Raw genomic sequence first — 21,969 nt, 5'->3', positions numbered from 1 at the left:
GGCCTGACACTCACACACCATTCTCCTCCTCTGGGGCCCAGCAAGGGTGATAGCTGGCCCTTCCCAGGCATTCTCAGACCATAAAAGTTAAAGATCCAAGAGCAAATAATTCCCACTTCCCATCATCAGCAATGGGACCCCACCCTAGCACTGCCCACTGTACCTGAGCCCGGGAGGCCCATCTTCTCCTCTGGACCCACCAGCTGCACGACACCTCCATTCTCCGCCAGCTCCCCCTTAGTCCTGTCCTGGGTGTGAGGGAGCCCATTGGTGGGAGGAGCAGTAAGGGGTTCAGCTCGAGGGTAACTGGGGGAGGCGGGTGGGGGGACTCCCACAGATGGCTTGCGGGCCACAGGCGGGGGAGCCTTAGGTGACTTCTTTGGGGCCTGGGGTGGCCGCTGCTCTGAGATGCTCCGGAGTTCTGCCACCAGATTCCGCTGGAGGTCAGCCTGGGTCTCAGGGGACATGGGCCGCTCCAGCTGCAGCTTCCTAGTGCCCTTGGAGAAGATGAAGCTGGCCGTCGAGGCAGGGGACTGGGGAGGCCGTGGTTCTGCCTCAGGCGGTCCGTTGGGCTGGGCACTTGAGAGGCCTTCGTTGGCGGCCAGGCTGCAGGCCTTGAGTCGGACGGCAGCATGGAGCCCTGCGGAGGGGGCAGGCACTGGGCTGGCCCGCCCTGACAGGGCCCTTCGTAGTGGTTTCTGGGGGGCCAATGGCCCCAGTGCTGGGGTGGAAGCCCCTGCTGGAGCACCCACAGAGCGCAGCCGCACCATCTGCAGGAGCGAAGGCGTGACCAGGGGCGCACCTACGTCCTCCCTGGGAGGCCCACCGCCCTTGCTGCAGCCCACCGGTTCCTTCTGAGGGAGCCTGGCCACATGCCCTGGGGCAGAACTAGCAGGAGCTGGGGCTGGCGGGGCTGGAGGAGCCTGGGGCTGACTCTGCGAAGCAGTAGCTGAGGAGGATGAAGCAGCCAGGGAGCTGACAAGCTCTGGGGAGCCTGAAAGGCCTGCAGGCTCAGGGCTGGCCACAGAGAAAAAGGCCTCCTCAGGTGGGGGGAAGTCAGCCATGGACAGGTCCTGCTCCTCAGGGGCAGGGGGTGGGGGTGGGGGCCAGTTGGGATCTTGGAGGGGCTCCTCAGCAGTCTCTGGGGCAGATGGTGCCTCCACAACCACCTCTGGCTTCTTAGTGGGTGGTGGGGGTGGATGATAAGATGGGGGTGGGGATGGTGGGGGTGACTGGTCTTTGGAGATGACAGGAGACTCCTGCAGTGGGGTCAAGGTTGTCTGGGAAGTGGGAGGGGACTGGGGACTGGCATCAGTGGTAGAAACAGGCCCAGGAACCATAGCAGGGGCGGCTGGAGCAGAGGCAGCTGGGTTAGGGCTCTTGGGCTTGGAGGGAGGTGGAGAGAAGGGGGCAGGCACCTTGGGGTGAGGAGGTATGACAAACCTGTCACCCAGGGGGGTCAACATCTGTGGCCCAGAGCGGTCTGAGGGGGCTGGGTCAGAGGAGGAGGAACATAGAGACGTGAGGGAAGAGGAGACGGAGGCCCCAGGGGAGCGAAGGGACGTGACACGCTCTGGTTTAGGGGGCTGGGCCTTGCCTGGGGAAGCAGGGGGACCTGCCAGGACCTTGGGAGGGAGGGTGGGAGTACCACTTTGGCTCGAGTATCCACTGGAAGGTGAAAGCGTCCGTTCTGGGGAGCGTGGGGGGCGCCGGGAGCCACCCGGAGACAAGCCAGGTACCCAGTTGTTTGCTGGGTTGGGTGGACAGGGTGCTGCCCCCGCCCCTTCTGAGCCACCAGTGGTGGGTGGCCGAGGCGGCTGGGGCTGCTGCTTACGCTCAGGCTTAGGGGGCAACCCTAAGGGCCCATCAGGCACTGCTAAGCCCCGCTGATGGAGGGAGTGGGTCCGGCGGGGAGGGGGTGGAGGCCGCTTCAGCTTACGTAGGGACACACTCCGGCCAGACAACTGCCCACTGCTCCGAATGCTGAGTGTGTCTGAGGCCTCAGCGGTGCTGCCCCCACTGGGGGAGCCCCTCCCACTGCCTCCCTGGGGAGGGGGTGCCATGCTATTGCTAGCCATAGAGCCCTCCGGCTGGCCCTCAGAGCCACCCTTAGAGGAGAGGGTGGAACCGTCAGACACAATGGTGTCGGAGGATTGAGAGTGGCTCCAGGTGTCACTGGAGGAGGATGGGTGGCGGCTGCGGGGCTGTGGGCTGGAGACCGAGGAGAAGCGCCCCAGCGAGCGGACTGAGGCTGGGCTGGCCGAGTGCAGGCTGCAGCGGCTTAGTGTGCGCAGGCTGCAGCGGCCCAGGGCCACCACGTCCACTGTGGGTGGCAGCACAGCATGTGGAATCAACTTCGACAGGTAGGTGGCCTGGGGGGAGATGGACATGGCCGGGCTCAGGGACTCTGCAGGCCCTGCCCCTCCTGTCAATCCAGGCACTGCTAAGGACATGGGCCGGGTCAATGGTGGGGGCCGGGCGCCCGTGGACCGGCCAACAAAGGTGTCATCCCGGTAGACACGGTCAATGTGGCGCTGCAGCATGGCCTCTGTCTCAGCACTAGCCTCCGCCTCTGCCTCCAGCGCCTGCAGGGACACCCGGGCCCCCATCCCTGAGGTGCCTCGGGGGCGGCCGTCCACTGTGGGGATGCGTACAGCATCCAGTGCACCAGGAGCCCGGGGCGTGCCTGGTGCCTCACGCTCATTCCGCAGGCCTGGAAGGGACAGGGAGGAGGTGGGGTCAGCAGAGAGGGATGACCAAGGCTCCCCACCCACCACCACTGCCCTCCTAAACCAGGCCTCACCGAGCTCCTTCTGCACATGCTGCGGGAGTCCTAGCACAGTGCTCCGCCGCTCCCGCCGACGCCGCCCTGACTTTCCAGATTTGGGAAATGAGTCATGGGGTCGGAAGGTGGAGCCTGGGGGCCGGTCGGGGGAGAAAAACTGTTACAGCAAAGGACTCAGGGCACATTCTGCAGGGCACTACTTTTGTAGTAAGAGCTCTGCGAGAAATGATTTCCGCAGTCAAGTAGGTATGGGCAAGGCTAGGTTAAACAAAGCTAGAGGCTTCTTTTCTGTAAGATGTCTGGAAGGCTACTAAGTCAACGATGGTAATTTCCCTTTAGTGATAGCTTATTATTTAGTAAACATATTATTATGTGTTAGTCAGCATGCTAAACATTTGGCATTCATTCCAATAAGGTACTTATCCTCATTTTTAGAGAATATCAAATGGAAGTTCAGAGAGGTTAAGGGTTTTCCCAAGGTCACACAGCTGGCACGTAGTTACACCAGGCCTCCAACAGTTAAGATTTTCTAACTCTTAAACTGCTTTATAGTTAGTGTGTATCATGAATGTGCAAGAGGACACAGGGTACCGTGTTTCCCGAATTCATTGAATCAGAGAGCCTGGCGAAACACTGGATAAGGAGGAAAAGAAGCTACAGATGCTGGGACCCAGTGGTGCCCCCTGTCCCTCTCCCCTGCCCGTGAATCCACCTTTGCGCTGGATCATCTCCGAGCGGATGGAGAGCGCGTCCTCTGCTGTGGAGCTCTCAGCCACATAGGAGGTGGTCTGGCTGCAGAAGGAGATGTTGTCTTCATCCGGCCCCGTCCGTGAGGACTATCAGGGTAGAAGGAGATCAGGCCCTGATCTGGGTGGGGCTGCCTCCTCAAGGCTCCCCAGTGGAACTTTTTTTATTTTTGAGACGAATCTGTCGCCCAGGCTGGAGTGCAGTAGCGAAATCTTGGCTCACCGCAACCTCCGCCTCCTGAGTTCAAGCGATTATCCTGCAGCTTGATTATAGGTACCTCCCACCATACCTGGCTAATTTTTGTATTTTTGGTAGAGACAGGGTTTCACCATTTTGGCCAGGCTGGTCTCCAACTCCTGACCTCAAGTGATCCACCCACCTTGGTGTCCCAAAGTGCTGGGGTTACAGGTGTGAGTCACCATGTCTAGCCTCTCACTCGAACTTTTGAGTCACATATCCCCTCCAGCATCACCTAGCACTGAGAAACCCTGGACTGGCCCTCAGGGGTCATTTAGTGTAGCCTTTTGTGATAGAGGAAAGAAACTGAGACCCAGAAATGTTCCAAGATATCCTTGCCAGGGGTCAAGCAGGTAGAGAAGAGTCAGGACTGAGTTGGAGACAGGGCTCACCTGGATACTCTGGGTGTCTCCATGGTCCCAGCCGCCCTTGTTCAGTTTCTGTTTCTCTGGAAGACACCAGAAGGGTTTGTTGAGTTAGGCCCCTGACCTTGAGAGCTGACAATGCAGCACTGGAGGGAGGAGAGGGGAGTGGAGTGGAGAGGAAGGTTACCTTGGTGTTGTAGGGAGCGGAGCCCCTCCTGGGCCTGAGTGTGCAGCTCTTCCAGGTGCGGGGGTCGCCCACTGGGGAAGAAGACGTTGTCCTGGTGCTCATCCACTGCAGACCCTGGCCCCTGGCCGGGCCCTACACTTAGACGTTTGTCATTCTCAGCCTTGGCAGAGCCTAGTGGGAGGGAGGAGGAAGGGAAATGAGGCAAAGGCATCTGGGCCCTGCAGGTGCACAGGTACCATGGCAAGGGCACCCATGGTCCCCAGACTGCACACAGCCCTTGCATATACAAGCAATGCCCCCTTCCCCCAGTCTGGACACATAACCTACAGTTCTGCAGTAAACACTCAACACACACAGCCCCCATATACACAAACTACACCCAAGTGTACATAAATCTAAGTACCCATACCACACAAAGGGCCCCATATAAGGCACCACACACAGGGCACACAGGTACACAGGTCTACTGTGTATGTACACAGCACCCACAGACGTCGTTCATGTATATAAACAAAGGGCATCTGAGTATAAACACACGTAGGTATGCACACTGAGCACACCCAGCCCACACGTAAACACAACACCCACAGTCCCTGCTCTGTATATACACAAACAGTAACCAAGTATATACACGACTGTGTACTCACACATCACTCAGGGCCCCACAAAAGACATCCCGAGTATACACATAGCCCATAGCAAATACATTGCTCTCGCCTCCATACCCAAAACCCCACTTCACAGGAAAACAAACCACCCTTTTCATGCCACCGCTTGACCCAGGTCCAGGAAGAAGACACCATGGGAAATCAGGAAGGAGAGCTGGCATGAGTTACAACCAGATTCCCAGAAAATCCTAGGGAGGATGCAGACCAGGGAGATAAGTTCCTGGGTCCCCCACTCACCCATGTGTCTGCCCCTTAGTGGAAAGATGGGCAGGGGAGGGGAGAAGAAAGACCCAGGCCCCTCCACCCGCCCAAGGGAGCTCCAGTCTCTCTTGGGGAAATAGTCCCAGGTATCCCCCTCTCCTGGAGGCCCTGGCCCTGGCCCTGGCCCCTGCTGCAGAGGAGCCAGAGATCCATTACAAAGGATCCTGTTACAAGCCCCGCCTGTGGAGGGGCTGGCCATCTAATCCTGGGGATGGGGGGCTGTGTCAGCACTTTGCAGCCCCAGCCCCCCTTTAAATGAAACCCACAACATAAGCAAAAGCACTGGAAGGGTCATGTGACCTTGGTAGCACCTTATAAAGCGACAGGAACAAAACAAGCCCTTTAAAGGGCCATGCCCCAGGAGCAGGGTCCTCAGTTCAGAAACCTGCCTTTCCTCCTCCCTCAGCCCATTCGTCAACAGCCACAGCTCCTGCCCCAGGGAGTCTGCAGGAATCCCACAGGTCAGAGCTAGGAGGCCCCCAACAGATCTGACCAGAGCAGTGTCCTAGATCCCCAGATTTTGCCAGTGGGGAAGTGGTTCAAAGGGGCAAGGCCTTGCCTAAGGTCACTCAGCAATAGGAGTCAGACAGACCCTGGACTCAGCTCCAGGTTTCCAGAGGGGACTCATGGATCACACTCAGACTGGGGGCCCCCAACCCTCAAAAGTCCAATAAACTCTGATCCCTATGTCTTAATCCAGGACTGAAAGCCCAATTCCTAGGAGAAGGAAGGAGGAACAGGCCCCTCCCTCCAAAACTTCTCCATTCCCAGGCCTCTAAACAAGATTTCACTGAGCAGGCTCCCCAACTTGCAGTGATACTACTCTCCTCTCTTCTGGGCTGTCCACGTCCCGTCCTCCCCGGCACACTAGAAAGGCTAGTACATCTTGACTGGGAGGCTGTACCCAGTAAAGTGTGGGTACCCCGGCAGGGAGGCAAGTCTCGCGGGAGGGCTGCAGGCTTCAAGGTCAGAGACACCTGGATCCATCCTCCCAAGCCACAAGCAGGGCCCAGACAAAGGCAGCAACAAAGCGGCTGGACAAAAGCACAGCCGGACGGGAGATTCTGGCCTCATTATCAGCCTCCAGCCCCCACCCCATTACTCTTGCCCAGTCTTGATCCCCCATTCTACATAAGGGTCTGGCAAAGGGAGGCATCGAGCATCCCTCCCCTCCCCCCAAGCCACACCCACTCACCCTTCTTCTTAAATAGCCCTAGGAGCGCCGGGAGGTGGCGGCCCACGAACACCACCATGACTGCGGGCGCCACTCGGGATGTTCCCTATCCCACCCAGCGTCTCCAGAGCAGAGTGCGGGGCGTGCCTTCACTGTAACCCAGCACTATGGGGATGTGAGCCCTCCCGCCCAGCCGCAGAGCGCCGGCTCCAGGCAGAGGAGGGGGAGGGGCTGCTCTCCAGGTCCTCCTCCCACCTTCGCCACTGATCCCGCCCATCTGCCGACCCCGCCCCTCAAAGGGGGTGCAGAGGCACAGAAAGGAAACTGCGGCCAGGAGTCCGTGGGTGTTCTGCTCCAGTAGAGTATGATTAGGAGGAACGAAGATACTCAATCCAGTAGCGGATCACTCATCCTGCCCCCAAGTCCAGAGTTAAGGCAGGGGTCCCAGCTGCCAGATGGTAGGTGGAGGGGCCACCAGACTAGACTTGGCAGAGTGCCCACCTGTAAGCCTCCTGGCTGGCTAGAGTAATTCCCTGGGGAAAGAGCTCAGAGCCTGTAGCAGCCAGGCAGGAGCCCAGAGCTGCTAGTGGGATGGCAAGGCTGTGGGCAGAGGCCCCCAGAGGGGCAGGGGCCAGTCCCAGGACACAGTCCTGGGAAGCCAGGGAGATGCCCAGAGCAGAACCACAGTGGCTGGAGGTACAGCTCCTCATACATATGTTCAGCCCCACACTTTCCACAGGACTTTCTTCCTACTTTGGCAATGTGACATCAGAAGCCCAGAGAAACATAGTGAACTCTCCAAGATCACACTTAATCTTGCAGAGGCTCGACTTCAAAGCAGACCTCCTTCTCCCCTAGCCTGGAATTCTTCACATTGGCCCCACTCTGTCAGTGAATCTGTCCTGGATCACCAGGCAGGGAGAACATAATTAGCCAAGAAACAGCCCATGAGTGAAGGCAGTAAAAAAGGAGGTGAGGTGGAGAAGTACTGGGAAAGAAGTCAGGTCCAGGTTCAAATCCAGCTCCATCAACACAAGTCATGACCTCATATGAAAACAAGGCCAATAACTCCTCTTTTTAAGATTGCTGTGGCTCACGCCTGTAATCCCAGCACTTTGGGAGGCCAAGGCGGGCAGATCACTTGAGGTCAGGAGTTCGAGATCAGCCTGGCCAACATGGTGAAACCTTGTCTCTATTAAAATTAAAATTAAAAATTAGCTTGGTGTGGTGGTGCATGCCTGTAATCTCAGCTACTCGGGAGGCTGAGGCAGGAGAATCTCTTGAACCCGGGAGCCGGAAGTTGCAGTGAGCCAAGATTCCACCACTGCACACCAGCCTGACAGAGCGAGACTCCATCTCAGAAAAAAAAAAAAAAAAAAGATGGTTGTATCCATTCATTTGATCAGCAAACATGTATTAACCTAGTACTAGGGACTATAGTTAATGGAGAAGAACTTTATCTTGCTCACCAGTTTATCCCCAGAGTCAAAATCAGTGCCTGGAACATGCTTTTTTTGTTGTTGTTGTTGTTTTTTTTTGAGACGGAGTCTTGCTCTGTCGCCCAGGCTGGAGTGCAGTGGCCGGATCTCAGCTCACCGCAAGCTCCGCCTCCCGGGTTTATGCCATTCTCCTGACTCAGCCTCCCGAGTAGCTAGGACTACAGGCGCCCGCCACGCCACCTCTTCCGGCTAGTTCTTTGTATTTTTTAGTAGAGATGGGGTTTCACCGTGTTAGCCAGGATGGTCTTGATCTTCTGACCTTGTGATCCGCCCATCTCGGCCTCCCAAAGTGCTGGGATTACAGGCTTGAGCCACTGCGCCCGGCCATGGAACATGTTATGAGTTGACTTCAAAAAATATTTGATGAATACATGGATGAGGTAAACTAACAATGTAATTTTGGGAAGTGAAGACTCTAGAGCCGTGACAGGAAGGTTTGGTGGGGCCAGAGGGGAGAGTGGTTTAGTTAGGTTGTCAAGAAAAGTCCCTCTAAGAAAAGAATAGGCTGGGCACAGTGGCTCACACCTGTAATCCCAGCACTGTGGGAGGCAGGAAGATGGCTTGTGGTCAGGAATTCAGGATCAACCTGGGCAACAAGGCAAGATCCCATCTCTACAAAAAACTTTGAAAATTACCCAGGCATGGTGACACACACCTGGGGTCCCAGCTGTTGTGAGGCTAAGACAGGAGGATTGCTTAAGCCTGGGAGGTTGAGGCTGCAGTGAGCCATGTTCCAGCCACTGCACTCCAGCCTTGGTGACAGGCATCTTTAAAAAATAAAATCAGGCCGGGCATGGTGGCTCACGCCTGTAATCCCAGCAGTTTGGGAGGCCGAGGCAGGCAGGTCACGAGGTCAGGAGGTCGAGACCATCCTGGCTAATACGGTGAAACCCTGTCTCTACTAAAATACAAAAATATTAGCCGGGCGTGGTGGTGGGCGCCTGTAGTCCCAGCTACTCAGGAGGCTGAGACAGGAGAATGGTGTGAACCCGGGAGGTGGAGCTTGCAGTGAGCTGAGATCGCACCACTGCACTCCATGGAGCCTGGGCGACAGACCGAGGTTCCCTCTCAACAACAACAACAAAAAAAATAAAATTGGCCAGGCGCGGTGGCTCATGCCTGTAATCCCAGCACTGTGGGAGGCCGAGGCGGGCAGATCAACTGAGGTCAGGAGTTTGAGACCAGCCTGGCCAACACGGTGAAACCCTGTCTCTACTAAAAGGACAAAAAAATTAGCCGGGTGTGGTGGTACACACCTGTAATTCCAGCTACTCAGGAGGCTGAGGCAGGAGAATCACTTGAACCCAGGAGGCAGAGGTTGCAGTGAGCCGAGATCCCGCCACTGCACTACAGTCTGGGCAAGAGTGAGACTCTGTCTCAAAAATAAATAAATACAATAAAATAAACAGAAAAGGACATTGGAACTGAGACTTGAATACTGAGGAGCCAGTCAGGGCAGGTACCTGGGGGAGAGTCTTCTAGACAGGCTACAGCAAGTGGAAAGGCCTTGAGGCAGGAGTGGTGGGTTTCAGGGAAGACAGAGGCCAGTATGGCTGGAGGATTGAGCAATGGAAAGAATGGTAGGAGACCGAATCAGAGGAGAGCAGGTGCCAGGTCAGGCTAGGCCCCATAGACCTTGAGGGTTTCAGCTGGGTAGTGACACTTAAAAAATATTCCAGGCCAGGCGCAGCAGCTCAAGCCTGTAGTCCCAGCACTTTGGGAGGCCGAGACGGGTGGATCACGAGGTCGGGAGATTGAGACCATCCTGGCTAACACGGTGAAACCCCGTCTCTACTAAAAAAATACAAAAAACTAGCCGGGCGTGGTGGCAGGCGCCTGTAGTCCCAGTTACTCAGGAGGCTGAGGCAGGAGAATGGCGTAAACCCGGGAGGTGGAGCTTGCAGTGAGCTGAGATCCGGCCACTGCACTCCAGCCTGGGCGACAGAGCGAGACTCCGTCTCAAAAAATAATAATAATAATAACATTCCGGCCATGCACGGTGGCTCACGTCTGTAACCCAGCACTTTGGGAGGCTGAGGCAGGTGGATCACTTAAGGTCAGGAGTTTAAGACCAGCCTGACCAACATGGTGAAACCCCCTGTCTACTAAAAACACAAAAATGAGCTGGGTGTGGTGGCGGTGTGTACCTATAGTCTCAGCTACTCAGGAGGCAGAGGTGACAGAATTGCTTAAACCCAGGAGGCAGAAGTTGCAGTAAGCTGAGATCATGCCATCGCACTCCAGCCTGGGTCAGAATGAGACTCCATCTCAAAAAAAAAAAAAAAAAAAAAATTCTGGGCTAGCACTGTGGCTCACACCTGTAATCCTAGCACTTTGGGGGGCTGAGGCGGATAGATCACCTGAGATCAAGAGTTCGAGACCAGGCCGGGCGTGGTGGCTCACGCCTGTAATCCCAGCACTTTGGGAGGCCGAGGTGGGTGGATCACTTGAGGTTGGAAGTTCGAGACCAGCCCAGCCAACATGGAGTAACCCTGTCTCTACTAAAAATACAAAATTAGCCAGGCATGGTGGCGCATGCCTGTAATCTCAGCTACTGGAGAGGCTGAGGCAGGAGAATCACTTGAACCCAGGAGGTAGAGGTTGCGGTGAGCCAAGATCACGCCATTGCACTCCAGCCTGGGCAAGAAGAGTGAAACTCCGTCTCAAAAAAAAAAAAAAAAGAGCTCGAGTTCCAGACCAGCCTGGCCAACACAGTGAAACCTCATCTCCACTAAAAAAAAATACACAAAGGCCGGGTGTGGTGGCTCACGCCTGTAATCCCAGCACTTTGGGAGGCCAAGGTGGGTGGATCACGAGGTCAGGAGTTTGAGACCAGCCTGGTCAACATGGTGAAACCCCGTCCCTACTAAAAATACAAAAATTAGCCAGGCGCAGTGGCGGGCGCCTGTAATCCTAGCTACTCAGGAGGCTGAGGCAGGAGAATTGCTTGAACCCAGGAGGCAGAGGTTGCAGTAAGCTGAGATCATGCCACTGCACTCAACCTGGGTGACAGAGCAAGACTCCCATTTTGGGGGAAAAAAAAAATTAGCCAGGTGTGGTGGCAGGCGCCTGTAATCCCAGCTACTCGAGAGGCTGAGGCAGGAGAATCTCTTGAATCCAGGAGGCAGAGATTGCAGTGAGCCAAGATCACAGCCATTGAACTCTAGCCTGGGCAAGACAGCAAAAAAATTCCATCTCAAAAAAAAAAAAAAAAGGTTTCCTGGGAGGCTGGGCTTAAGCCCAGGAGTTCGAGGTTACAGTCAGCTATAATTGTGCCACTGCACTACAGCCTGGGCAACAGAGTAAGTCCCTGTCTCTAAAAAAAAAGTAAATACATAAAAATAAAACTTAAAAAAAAAAGATTCCCCTGGTAACTCTAAAAAGCACAGCAGAGACTGTAAAAGAGAATCTGTGAACTATATATATGTATCTGTGCAGTATCCCACCAGCCGTGCCTAAGGACACCCCTCTGTCATAGCACCTTTCTCTCTGAGTCTCTAGGGAACTAAAAATTCACAGAGGCTCCCAAGCAACACAATCCCCCTGCAGTTCCTTCTCCATTTGCTGCCACCCTAGCACTGGCCTCTGAGACTACTCAAGTACAAGCTGAGGTCTTGCTCTCCAGAGAACAAACATTTGTGGAGCTGAATCGTCACATCAACAAATCAATGAGATCTAAACAACAATCCTAAGAAGTAGGCACTTTTATTCCCATTTTATAGAAGAGGGAATGGAGACCAGAGGGAGCAAGCATTATAAAGCTGCCCTCTCTGGCCTCCACGGTATAAATGGCAAATCAGTATTCTCACTCAGAACAACTTGAATCCAAAAGTCATGTTCTGTGCGCTGTGCCAGCTACAAACCTGATCTCCCCTCTGAAAAAGGGTCATGGGACTCTACAAATTGGAGGTTTCTTGACCACCTACTGTCCCCACTCTTCCCCTCTTAGGCCAGATACACCCACCCACCCACCCTTCTTATCAGTCTCACACAAACAGAAAAGACCAGTAGACCGACATTTGCAGGGTGATTAATTCATGCCAGGCACCATGCCAGGTCCTGGTGAAAGGCAAAATGCAGTCTCTGTCCTCATGGGTCTTACAAAAGTTCTTCGAGGCAGGTACTGGAAGGTACTTTCCTAGTAATTGATCATGGGCCTATGAGGCTCAGAGAGCTAGGTGACTTCCCAAACTCTGGCTGGCTCTAAAACTGGAGCCTTTCACCATACAGGACAGTCATCCTCAGCTACCCTCTAAGCAGGGAAACTAAGGGCTGAGTTCCTGTCAAGACAGGGGTAGAGGAACATCAGCTCATCAAGGTCCCAAGCCCACAGCTGGCAGTCAGGGCCACAGCTGCAAATTCCCAGAAATCCAAGGGCTTACATTCGATAACATCTGGTTGCCCCAGCAACACCCCCTCCCCCTCCCCACCCAAGTCAGAGCCCGCAGCCTCTCCGAGTCACCCCAGATCTATACACCTGTGGCTTGGTTGGGGAGGGGCTCAACAACCTGAGTCTCAGGTGACTGGGAAGGGTACTTCACAAAGAAACTGAGGTCCGGAGAGTGGAAAGACCTTGCCCACGGCCACACTTAGAGTCCCTGTTGCAGGGCTTTCTGCCCTGGCAATCCAGAGGTGCAGCCTAGGGCTGAGGCCATGAGGGAAGCACCCCATACCGCACCTTCATCCCCAACCTGCCTGGGGGAGGAGGCTTCCTGGATCTGAGAAGACACTGCTTCTGGTGGCCACGTCCCCAGCACACAGGGCACACCGGGAAGCACACTTGCGGGCTCCTCAACTCAGACAGTTTACCAGGGCAGAGACTCGGGCAGCAGGCAGCGTCCCACTGAACCCGGGAGGCAGAGGTTGCAGTGAGCTTAGATCATGCCACTGCACTCCAGCCTGGGTGACAGAGCAAGACTCCATCTTGAAAAAAAAAAAAAAAATTAGCCAGGTGCCCTGCACAGGTGGGGACTCTAAAAACCACACCCACATGGCCGGGCACCGTGGCTCACACCTGTAATTCCAGCACTTTGGGAGGCCAAGGCAGGTGGATCACGAGGTTAGGAGTTCAAGACCAGCCTGACCAACATAGTGAAACCCCGACTCTACTAAAAATACAAAAATTAGCCAGGTGTGGTGTCAAGCTCCTGAGATCCCAGCTACTCAGGAGGCTGAGGCGGGAGAATTGCTTGAACCCGGGAGGCGAAGGTTACAGTGAGCCAAGACCACGCCATTGCACTCCAGCCTGGGTGACAGAGTAAGACTCCATCTCAAACAAACAATAATAAACACCCATAAAGCACACCTAAGCCACCCTAGTCCCTGCTTTCCTCACCCGTGAGCAACTGCACAGACCCACACAGGGCCTGCCAAGGGGCTGTGTGTACAGAAAAACAGGTGTGTGTAGCCCCTACTCAGGGGCTTTCCAAAGCCTGGGGAAAGGGCAGAATGGGGAGGGAGCCCCTGCCTCCCAAGGCCATGCACATGCGCACACACTGTCTTGGCAACATCCTCCATGGGGTGAGGCCTCAACCTGCCCCATTCCAGAGCAAGGGGCGGGGGTGGTGGCGCGCCCACAGCCAGGCAGGCCTGACTCAGGGGAGAGGAATGAGGGGGGAGGGCACAGCTGTCCAGGTGGCCTTGCTCAGGAGGCTGAACCCTCCAAAGCCAACCCAGCCCCCAACTCCCTACTCCTGTCCGAACTGTCCCTGGCCAGCCCATGAGCCAGAATCCTGGGTGTTCAGAGGCCCCTAGCCTCAACCCCTCACTGTACAGGTGGACAAATGAAGGGCCCCTGCCCCCCCACCGTTACACATTCTAGAAGCAGAAGCAGAAACCAGAATGTTTGTAGATTTTATTCCCAAAGAGGCAAAACAAAGGAAAAAGAGCATAACAAACTTTCAGGTGGAAGCGCTTTATGGTTCTCAAAACACTTTCTCTTCTACTGTATCGCAGAACACCTAACAAGAAAGTTAAAAGGCAGTAGTTTCCTTTTTACAAATGAGCACCAGGAGGCTCAAGGGAAAGTGACTAACTTGCTCAAGGTCATCCAACCAGGGAGTGGTTGAACCTGGGTCTCACTCCAACAACCTTAGTGATCCTAAGTCTGAGAAAGTTAATGGGTAAGGGAGGTTGAGGGGTCGGGGCACGACCTCAATCCCTGCCCAAAGAAAGTGGGGGCACTGTACCCCACCTGTGCGGGAATCCCCCTCCTTCCTTCCCTTGGTGTCCAGCCCCACCCCAGCAGGGACAGAGCTGACAGGCCGGTTCTAAGGTAAATAATGGGGGGCAGGGAGTGCCCAGAGGAGGGAGGGGAGGAGCCCATCCCACGGGGTGCCCTGGGGGAACAGGCAGTAGTGCACGGAGGAATTAGCTACAATAATATTAATAAATGTCCTAATGAGTTTCTGGGCTAGTATTTGCTCCCAGCAATGACATAATAATCCCTTTCAGCCAAGGCACAATTCTAACTTTCCACAGCCCTTTCCTTAGTTCCTTCAAGGCATGATTATCCCCATCCTATGGATGCCAGAGGCAGCCACCACAGAGTAAGGAGAAGAGCGAGCGGGAATCAGGAGGTCTGGATTCCAGGCCTTGGATGAATGAATTGGCCTCTCTGGGCCTCAATCCCCTCATCTGTAATGTGGGACTAATACCCACCTCACAGAGTGCCTGGGAACCTTAAAGAAAGCCACACAATCTAGTGTAAACCCTGACCCCAAAGGTCAGAGATTTGCCCAAGGTCACACTGCCAGTAATGGCAAAGGCAGGATGTGAGCCCAACTCTGACTCATGTTCTTCCCATGCCACCAGCAGCCTCCTCTCCCCTCTACTCCAGCTCTCTTCAAATCTCAAGTAGGGTTAAGGGCCATTAAGATAAGGTCTGATAAGGAACACTTGACATCAGCTCCCTATCTCTCCTCAGTGATACCCCTCCATCTGGCAGCCCTAACCCCTCAGTTTGGGAGGGAAAGGAATTCCAGGCCCAGACCAGATCTCACTGCCCTGAAGTGAGGAGTCCTAGGTTGGAGCTTGCATTTCCCCTTAATTGCAACATGATCCTGAGCCAGGCACTGTGCTTTTCTGGGCCTCAGTTTCTTCATCTGAGATGTGGTGGGGGTTGGAGAGATGATCTCCAAAGAGCTCTCACCATGGATGACTCTGCCCCTAGAAGGATGGGGGGTCAGTGGTTCCCTGCTTTGAGTTGGGGCCTGGGGCAGCAAGGAGATTCTGCTTATCTCAGATCCCTCAGATCAAAGAGAGCTGGACCAGCCTCTTATCTGGAAGCCCAGGGCTCCCACAAGCAAGTCACCCAAGCAGTTGGTCACAAGTCTCCCCACAAGAAAGGGGAGGAGACATGGGGGGAATGGAGGAGGGAGCCTTCTCCAGCTGTGGAACCTACCAAAGACCCCAGACTCCAAGAAGTTAAACCTCCAGGTCTACAGGCAAGGGGAGGGATGAAAAGAATTCCAGATGTTCTGACTCCAGCAGTCCCTTCACTCAGTCTCCCCATGTGCACGATGGGAACAATAAATCCAACCAGAAGGAGTGCCACGTGTGTAAGCTTGACCATGCAATGCGTGGGAACAGGAAGAGGGCAGGTCTTCCTAGGCTACCAATTCACACCCACCACCATTCCCCAACCCGCCCAGAACCAAGTGCCCAGCTAGCCTTTGGAGGGGAGAGTTGGGTGGATCCCTGAATGCCAAGACCAAACACTCCTGGCAGGTTACAGTGTCTTTCCCGCAGTCAGGATGCCTCACCTCATACACCTTCACCCTTCTCTACCTTCCAAGGGCATTTGATCCGAGGGATCAACCCTTCCTTGAGTCTTGATTTCCCCTTCCCACTTGCTCCCTCTCTAAGCGCTTGGAGGCTTTAATGCTTAGTCCTCAACCCATAACCCTCCCCACAGTGCTTCCTCCACTAGTCCTCTCTACATAGTCCAAATCCCTGGGGGCTGCAGGCTTTCTCTGCCCAGAGGACACGCAGGCACCTCCATCATAAGATGACACCCTTCTATTCCTAAACGGATGAAGGGCACAGGCTTTGTAATGTGACAGGCTTGAGTCTGAATCCAGATTCAGCCATCTCCTTGCTGTGGCCTTGAGAAAGTGACTTCACTTCTCTGAACTCCAGCCTCCTCATCTCTAAAATGGGAGAATAGCCTGTCGCTTGTGGGACTGTTGGAGGACAAAGGACAAATGAACTAACTGATGTAAAGGGACAGCATAGGGCCTTATTTTTATCTTTGCTACCATCTCCCAGCCAAGCAGCCTCAAGCACAGAAGCCCACACAGCTCCCTCTGGCCCTTACGGCTCACTGCAAGCTCCGCCTCCCGGGTTCACGCCATTCTCCCGCCTCAGCCTCCCAAGTAGCTGAGACTACAGGTGCCCACCACCACACCCGGCTAGTTTTTTGTATTTTTAGTAGAGACGGGGTTTCACCATGTTAGCCAGGATAGTCTCGATCTCCTGACCTCGTGATCCACCCGCCTCGGCTTCCCAAAGTGCTGGGATTACAGGCTTGAGCCACCGCGCCCGGCCAAGTTGATACTCTCAACATCTGGTTAATCCCAGGTCTTATCAATTCAGTCACTTCCTCCGAAGTCTCTCTCTGTAGCTGCCACTCCTCTCCACTCCCACAGTCCGCACCCTGTCCCCAGCCCTCACCTCATCACCTCTCCCCTGGATTACTACAACAGTCTCTCAGCCTCCACTCTCACCACCCCACCCCTCAACCTGTCCTACCTGCACCTGCCCCCACCCTAGAGCCATCTTCCTAACACCCCATTTTTGTAGACTCCTCCCCCTTGCTCAAACACCTTCACTGGCTCCCTATGGCCTGCAGACTCCAGACCTCTCTCCCTGCCTTGTACTCTCTCCCTCCTTCTCTCACAGACTAATGAAATGATTACTTATACTGGCACTTGAGTACTTATACTCAAGCTCCAGTCCCCACCTGGGCCTGTCACAGCAGAGGCTGACGCCGAGGATGACTTAGGATCCTCAGCACAAGTAAAACCAAAGGTACTGAGGTCTACATTCCCAATGGAACCTCAAGAAAAGGACCCTCGGCTACTTTTCCCTCCCACCTCCATGTTCAGTCTCAACTCCATTTGTTTTTTGTTTTTGAAATGGAGTCGTGTTCTTGTCACCCAGGCTGGAGTGCAGTGGCACAATCTCGGCTCGCTGCAACCTTCACCTCCTGGGTTCAAGCGATTCTCCTGCCTCAGCCTCCCAAGTAGCTGAGATTACAGGTGCCTGCCACCATGCCTGGCTAGTTTTTGTATTTTTAGTAGAGACAGGGTTTCACCATGTTGGCTGGGCTGGTCTCAAACTCCTGACCTCAGGTGATCCACCCACCTCAACCTCCTAAAGTGCTGGGATTACAGGTGTGAGCATCCAGCCCATTCATTTTTTTTTTTTTTGAGACAGGGTCTCACTCTGTCACCCAGACAGGAGTGCAGTGGCACGATCGGTTCACTGCAGCTTTGACCTCCCAGGCTCACATAATCCCCTCACCTCAGCCTCTCAAACTACTGGGACCAAAGGCACATGTGCCACCACGCCCAGATAATGTTTTATTTCTTGTAGAAATGGGGGGGGGGGTCTCGTCATGTTGCCCCAAGCTACTCTCGAACTCCTGGGTTCAAGCGATCCTCCCACCTCAGCCTCCCAAAATGCTGGGATTACAGGCATGAGCCACCTCACCTGACCTCAACTCCATGCCTTTGCTCACAACCATACCCCACAGCTGAAACAAATCCCTGGTTATCTCATTTAACCAACAATTTAGGACTAATTTCAATCCTGTGGTTACTTCAAATACCAATTAGGACTATCTCCTCAGTTTTCTTTTCTTTTTTTGAGACGGAGTCTCGCTCTGTCGCTCAGGCTGGAGTGCAGTGGCCAGATCTCGGCTCACTGCAAGCTCCGCGTCCGGGGTTTACGCCATTCTCCTGCCTCAGCCTCCCGAGTAGCTGGGACTACAGGCGCCCGCCACCTCGCCTGGCTAGTTTTTTGTATTTTTTAGTAGAGACGGGGTTTCACCAGGTTAACCAGGATGGTCTCCATCTCCTGACCTCGTGATCCGCCCGTCTCGGCCTCCCAAAGTGCTGGGATTACAGGCTTGAGCCACCGCGCCCGGCCATCTCCTCAGTTTTCTAAAGCTGACCCCAACCCAGAAGGCTTTTGATATATAGCCTAGAATATTTCCTAGCCCCCACACTTAATTTCTGTGTTGTCTTGACATTGCTTTCTAATTTTTTTCAGAACGCCTTAAAGCCTGAGTTGAGCCATGAGTTTCAACAGGAGCTAGAAGCTCACAAGTGTTGCTGGAAGCCCCAGGCCACTTCCTCAAGGGCCAGTAGGCAAGAGACTATAAACACAGCCTTCTTATCTTCTCTCTCCTCCATCACAAATGGTCACAAGTCTGGGCCCACAGTTAGTTCCTAGGAAACCATCAGATCGGAGCGACCATCAGAGGACAGATGAAGAGCCCCAGTCCTGCCCCCTCAGTGCAGATTCTATGAGACAGGTAGGCAGTTAGGACTTTCAGGACTGCTGGGGCAGGGAGAGTGCTGGAAGGTCCTAGAGATTCTACCTTCTGAGAAATCCTCAAAGAGCCTAACTGAACTTACTTAACCGTTTTCTTATTGTCATTTTGATTACATTACTACCTCAAACCACCATAGGCAAATGACCTTGGACAAGTCCCTCTTTCCTGGACCTCAGTCTCTTCATCCAGGAAATGGATAGCCAGAACGGTAAAGGTCCCAAGAAGTCACCTAGGGCCCCTGATTTCATAGACAGGGCCCCTGTAGGAGCCAGGGTGATCAAGAGAAGTGAAAGGAATCTGCTCAAGGTCACCAGTGCCTATTCCAGAGCCTCATTGAGAGGAGAGGTCTCCCACTTCCCAGCCCAGGCTCTTTCCACCACCCCCTCCATGGAGCGATGAGATCATCAAGCTCTGGTTCGGAATCTCTAGGAATGTGGGCCATCCTGGGAATACACCCCTAGATTCTCCCACCACAGCAGGGCCCCCTTCACCCCACCTCCTCTGGGATTTCCTCACTCCCCCAGACCAACAGGTATCCCTTAGGTGCCTGCCTATGTTGAAGACCCTCTATCTTAGGGAGAGGGGAATGGAACAATCACCCTGCCCTTCCCCCATCTCTGGATTCACCAGTAAGAAAACTAGGCACTCTCGATAGCCCCTCCTTCAGCACCCCTCGGGGATACCCTGAACTGCCGCACTTGGGGGAAACAGGAATCCCATCTCCTGGGGTTGGAGGCCTTCCCCATTCCCTCCCCTCCCCCTTGGAGCCTGGAATGTGACCCGCGGAGGGATCCCGCAGCAGCCGGCAAGGGCTGCGTTCCAGCTGGGTGGCTGCATTGAAAGGGGGAGATGCGGCGGCGACCTCCGGGACCGCGGGGACGGGGGGCGGGGGAGGCGGGGAGAAATCGCGGTGGCGCGGGTGGGGGCAGGGAGGGAGCCAAGAAAACCAGTCCGACTCCCGATCGCGCCAGATGGAGGCGGTCCCGAGCCTCCAGCCCCGGGTTTCCAGCTTCTCCCTTCCACCTTTGTCTCCCCTCCCTCCTACAAACTTTCAGCCTTCAGCCTGTTGGGGGCTAAGATCTGGGAAATAAGCGTGTGTGTTCGAGTGCCTTAGGGTCTGCCGTGAGCCTGAGTGCGAGTCTGGTTGGTTGTGCAGTTACGAATCTGTGTGTACATCTGTGTGCCTAAGACGCTGGGCAACTGTACCCACATGACCGATGTGTGTGAACGACTGTGCCTATGTGTCTGGATCTGCGCGTGGGTGTAGCTCGTGTGGCTGTGTAAACCGCATGCATAGGTATACATGTACCTGTGTCTCAGGCTCTGTGCGTCCTACTGCGATGGTACGAGGGTGTGGGTGTGATGGTGTATGTGATCCTGTGTCTGCGTGTCCGTACATCTGAGTGGGTGTTGTGCGTGTGACTGTGTAAACTGCGAACATGTACGTGTGCCCGCCGGTGGGTATTACCGTGTACGTGTGTCTCCGTATGCCTGTGAGGGGTGGGGTCTGCGCGGGGATTCCCGAACCCCCCACACTCACTCTAGGCCCCGGGAGAGGGCAGCGGCGGTGGCGACGGCCGCAGCAGGGACCCTTCTCCCTGCCTGCCCCGCCCCCACCCCGGCCCCTACCTGCCGGCCTCTTCGCCGACCGCCCGAACCGCCAGAAGCTGCGGACCCGGGGACCGCTGGGGGCCTTCCTCTTGTGGTGTGAGTTGCCCATGGCGGGCGCGGGAGCCGGCGCGGGAACCCAAGCGCGGCCCAGCCAGCCCGGCCGCCGGGCCCGCAGCCCCGGGAGGGAGGCAGCGAGACTCGCGGGCGGGCACCGCGGGCGCCCCCAGCCCCAGCGCGACCACGCCCCCGAGCTCTGCGGCCAATGGCCAGACAGGGGGCGGGACCGGAGGAGGGGCGGGGCCTGGCGCGCATCCCGTTGGCTCCGCCCTCCCGGAACCTGGGAGACCTGCTGAGCCGCCCAGCCTAGGGCGCACAAGGGAAAGCCGGGCCAGTCCAGGTGGGGCAGGTGGGTTGCCCGCTCTCTCATTCCAGAGGCTACCGCTCTGAGGAGTGCAATGGAGCTGGGAGAACGCCGATCCGGAGCCCTGCTGCAGTTAGAATCCACGAGCCACCTCCCCATGAGTGTCACGTGCCTGTGTGTACAAATGTATCAAACTGACTGTATTTCTGTAGTTACAGTGTTCAAAATAGTAGCACCCTTTTACTTAGTGTTTACTATGTGCCAGGCTCTGTGCTAACCGCTTTCGTGCATTACTTCATTTTATCCACAAGACAATTGTGTAAGGTAGGTCTTTTTTTTTTAGACCAAGTCTCACTCTCGCCCAGGCTGGAATGCAGTGGCACGATCTCGGCTTACTGCAACCTCCGCCTGCCGGGTTCAAGCGATTCTCCTGCCTCAGCCTCCCAAGTAGCTGGGACTACAGGCGCGCGCCACCACGCCCAGCTAATTTTTGTAATTTTAGTAGAGATGGGGTTTCACCATGTTGGTCAGGCTGGTCTCGAACTCCTGACCTCAGGTGATCTGCCTGCTTCGGCCTCCCAAAGTGCTGGGATTACAGGTGTGAGCACCCCACCCGGCCTGTTAAATATTTTTTTTTTTTTTTTTTTTTTGAGACGGAGTCCCGCTCTGTCGCCCAGACTGGAGTGCAGTGGCCGGATGTCAGCTCACTGCAAGCTCCGCCTCCCGGGTTTACACTATTCTCCTGCCTCAGCCTCCCGAGTAGCTGGGACTACAGGCGCCAGCCACCTCGCCCGGCTAGTTTTTTGTATTTTTTTAGTAGAGACGGGGTTTCACCGTGTTAGCCAGGATGGTCTCGATCTCCTGACCTCGTGATCCGCCCGTCTCGGCCTCCCAAAGTGCTGGGATTACAGGCTTGAGCCACCGCGCCCGGCCTGTTAAATATTTTTTTTAACCAGCCTGGCCAACACGGTGAAACCCCATCTCTACTAAAAATACAAAAATTAGCCAGGCATGGTGGCACACACCTGTAATCCCACCTACTCAGAAGGCTGAGGCAGGAGAATCGCTTGAACCCAGGAGGTGGAGGTTGCAGTGAGCCAAGATCACACCACTGCACTCCAGCCTGGGAGATAGAGCAAGACTCTGTCTCAAAATATGTGTGTGTGTGTGGGGGGGGTGTTTTTCTTTAAAAAGGCCAGGTGTGGCCGGGCGCGGTGGCTCAAGCCTGTAATCCCTGCACTTTGGGAGGCCGAGACGGGCGGATCACGAGGTCAGGAGATCGAGACCATCCTGGCTAACACGGTGAAACCCCGTCTCTACTAAAAAAATACAAAAAACTAGCCGGGCGCGGTGGCGGGCGCCTGTAGTTCCGGCTACTCGGGAGGCTGAGGCAGGAGAATGGCGTGAACCCGGGAGGCGGAGCTTGCAGTGAGCCGAGATCCGGCCACTGCACTCCAGCCTGGGTGACAGAGCGAGACCCCGTCTCAAAAAAAAAAAAAAAAAAAAAAAAAAA

The 21,969-nt window shown here is 55.1% G+C and overlaps 1 protein-coding gene across 3 annotated transcripts in view; it reads right to left on the bottom strand.

Moving 5' to 3' along the window:
* KIAA1522 (KIAA1522 ortholog) overlaps positions 1–21,969 on the bottom strand; it is a 36,878-nt gene that overhangs the window by 2,394 nt on the left and 12,515 nt on the right. Inside the window, exons 1-6 of one of the 3 annotated variants that reach the window (XM_025395742.1) lie at positions 6,446–6,637; positions 4,322–4,492; positions 4,162–4,217; positions 3,498–3,621; positions 2,804–2,917; positions 164–2,713 (exon numbers count right to left, since the gene is read on the bottom strand). In XM_025395742.1, coding sequence (XP_025251527.1) covers positions 164–2,713; positions 2,804–2,917; positions 3,498–3,621; positions 4,162–4,217; positions 4,322–4,492; positions 6,446–6,503 — 3,073 coding nt within the window. In that variant the 5' untranslated portion in view covers positions 6,504–6,637. Of the gene's footprint in view, positions 1–163; positions 2,714–2,803; positions 2,918–3,497; positions 3,622–4,161; positions 4,218–4,321; positions 4,493–6,445; positions 6,638–21,969 lie in introns of those variants that run through there. The other 2 variants (XM_025395732.1, XM_025395753.1) reach the window with 2 other exon arrangements.

Source organism: Theropithecus gelada, chromosome 1, assembly GCF_003255815.1.
Source record: "Theropithecus gelada isolate Dixy chromosome 1, Tgel_1.0, whole genome shotgun sequence".
Classification (NCBI taxonomy): domain Eukaryota; kingdom Metazoa; phylum Chordata; class Mammalia; order Primates; family Cercopithecidae; genus Theropithecus; species Theropithecus gelada.
Note: the sequence above shows the minus strand (reverse complement) of the source record. Positions and strands in the feature narration are given on the sequence as shown.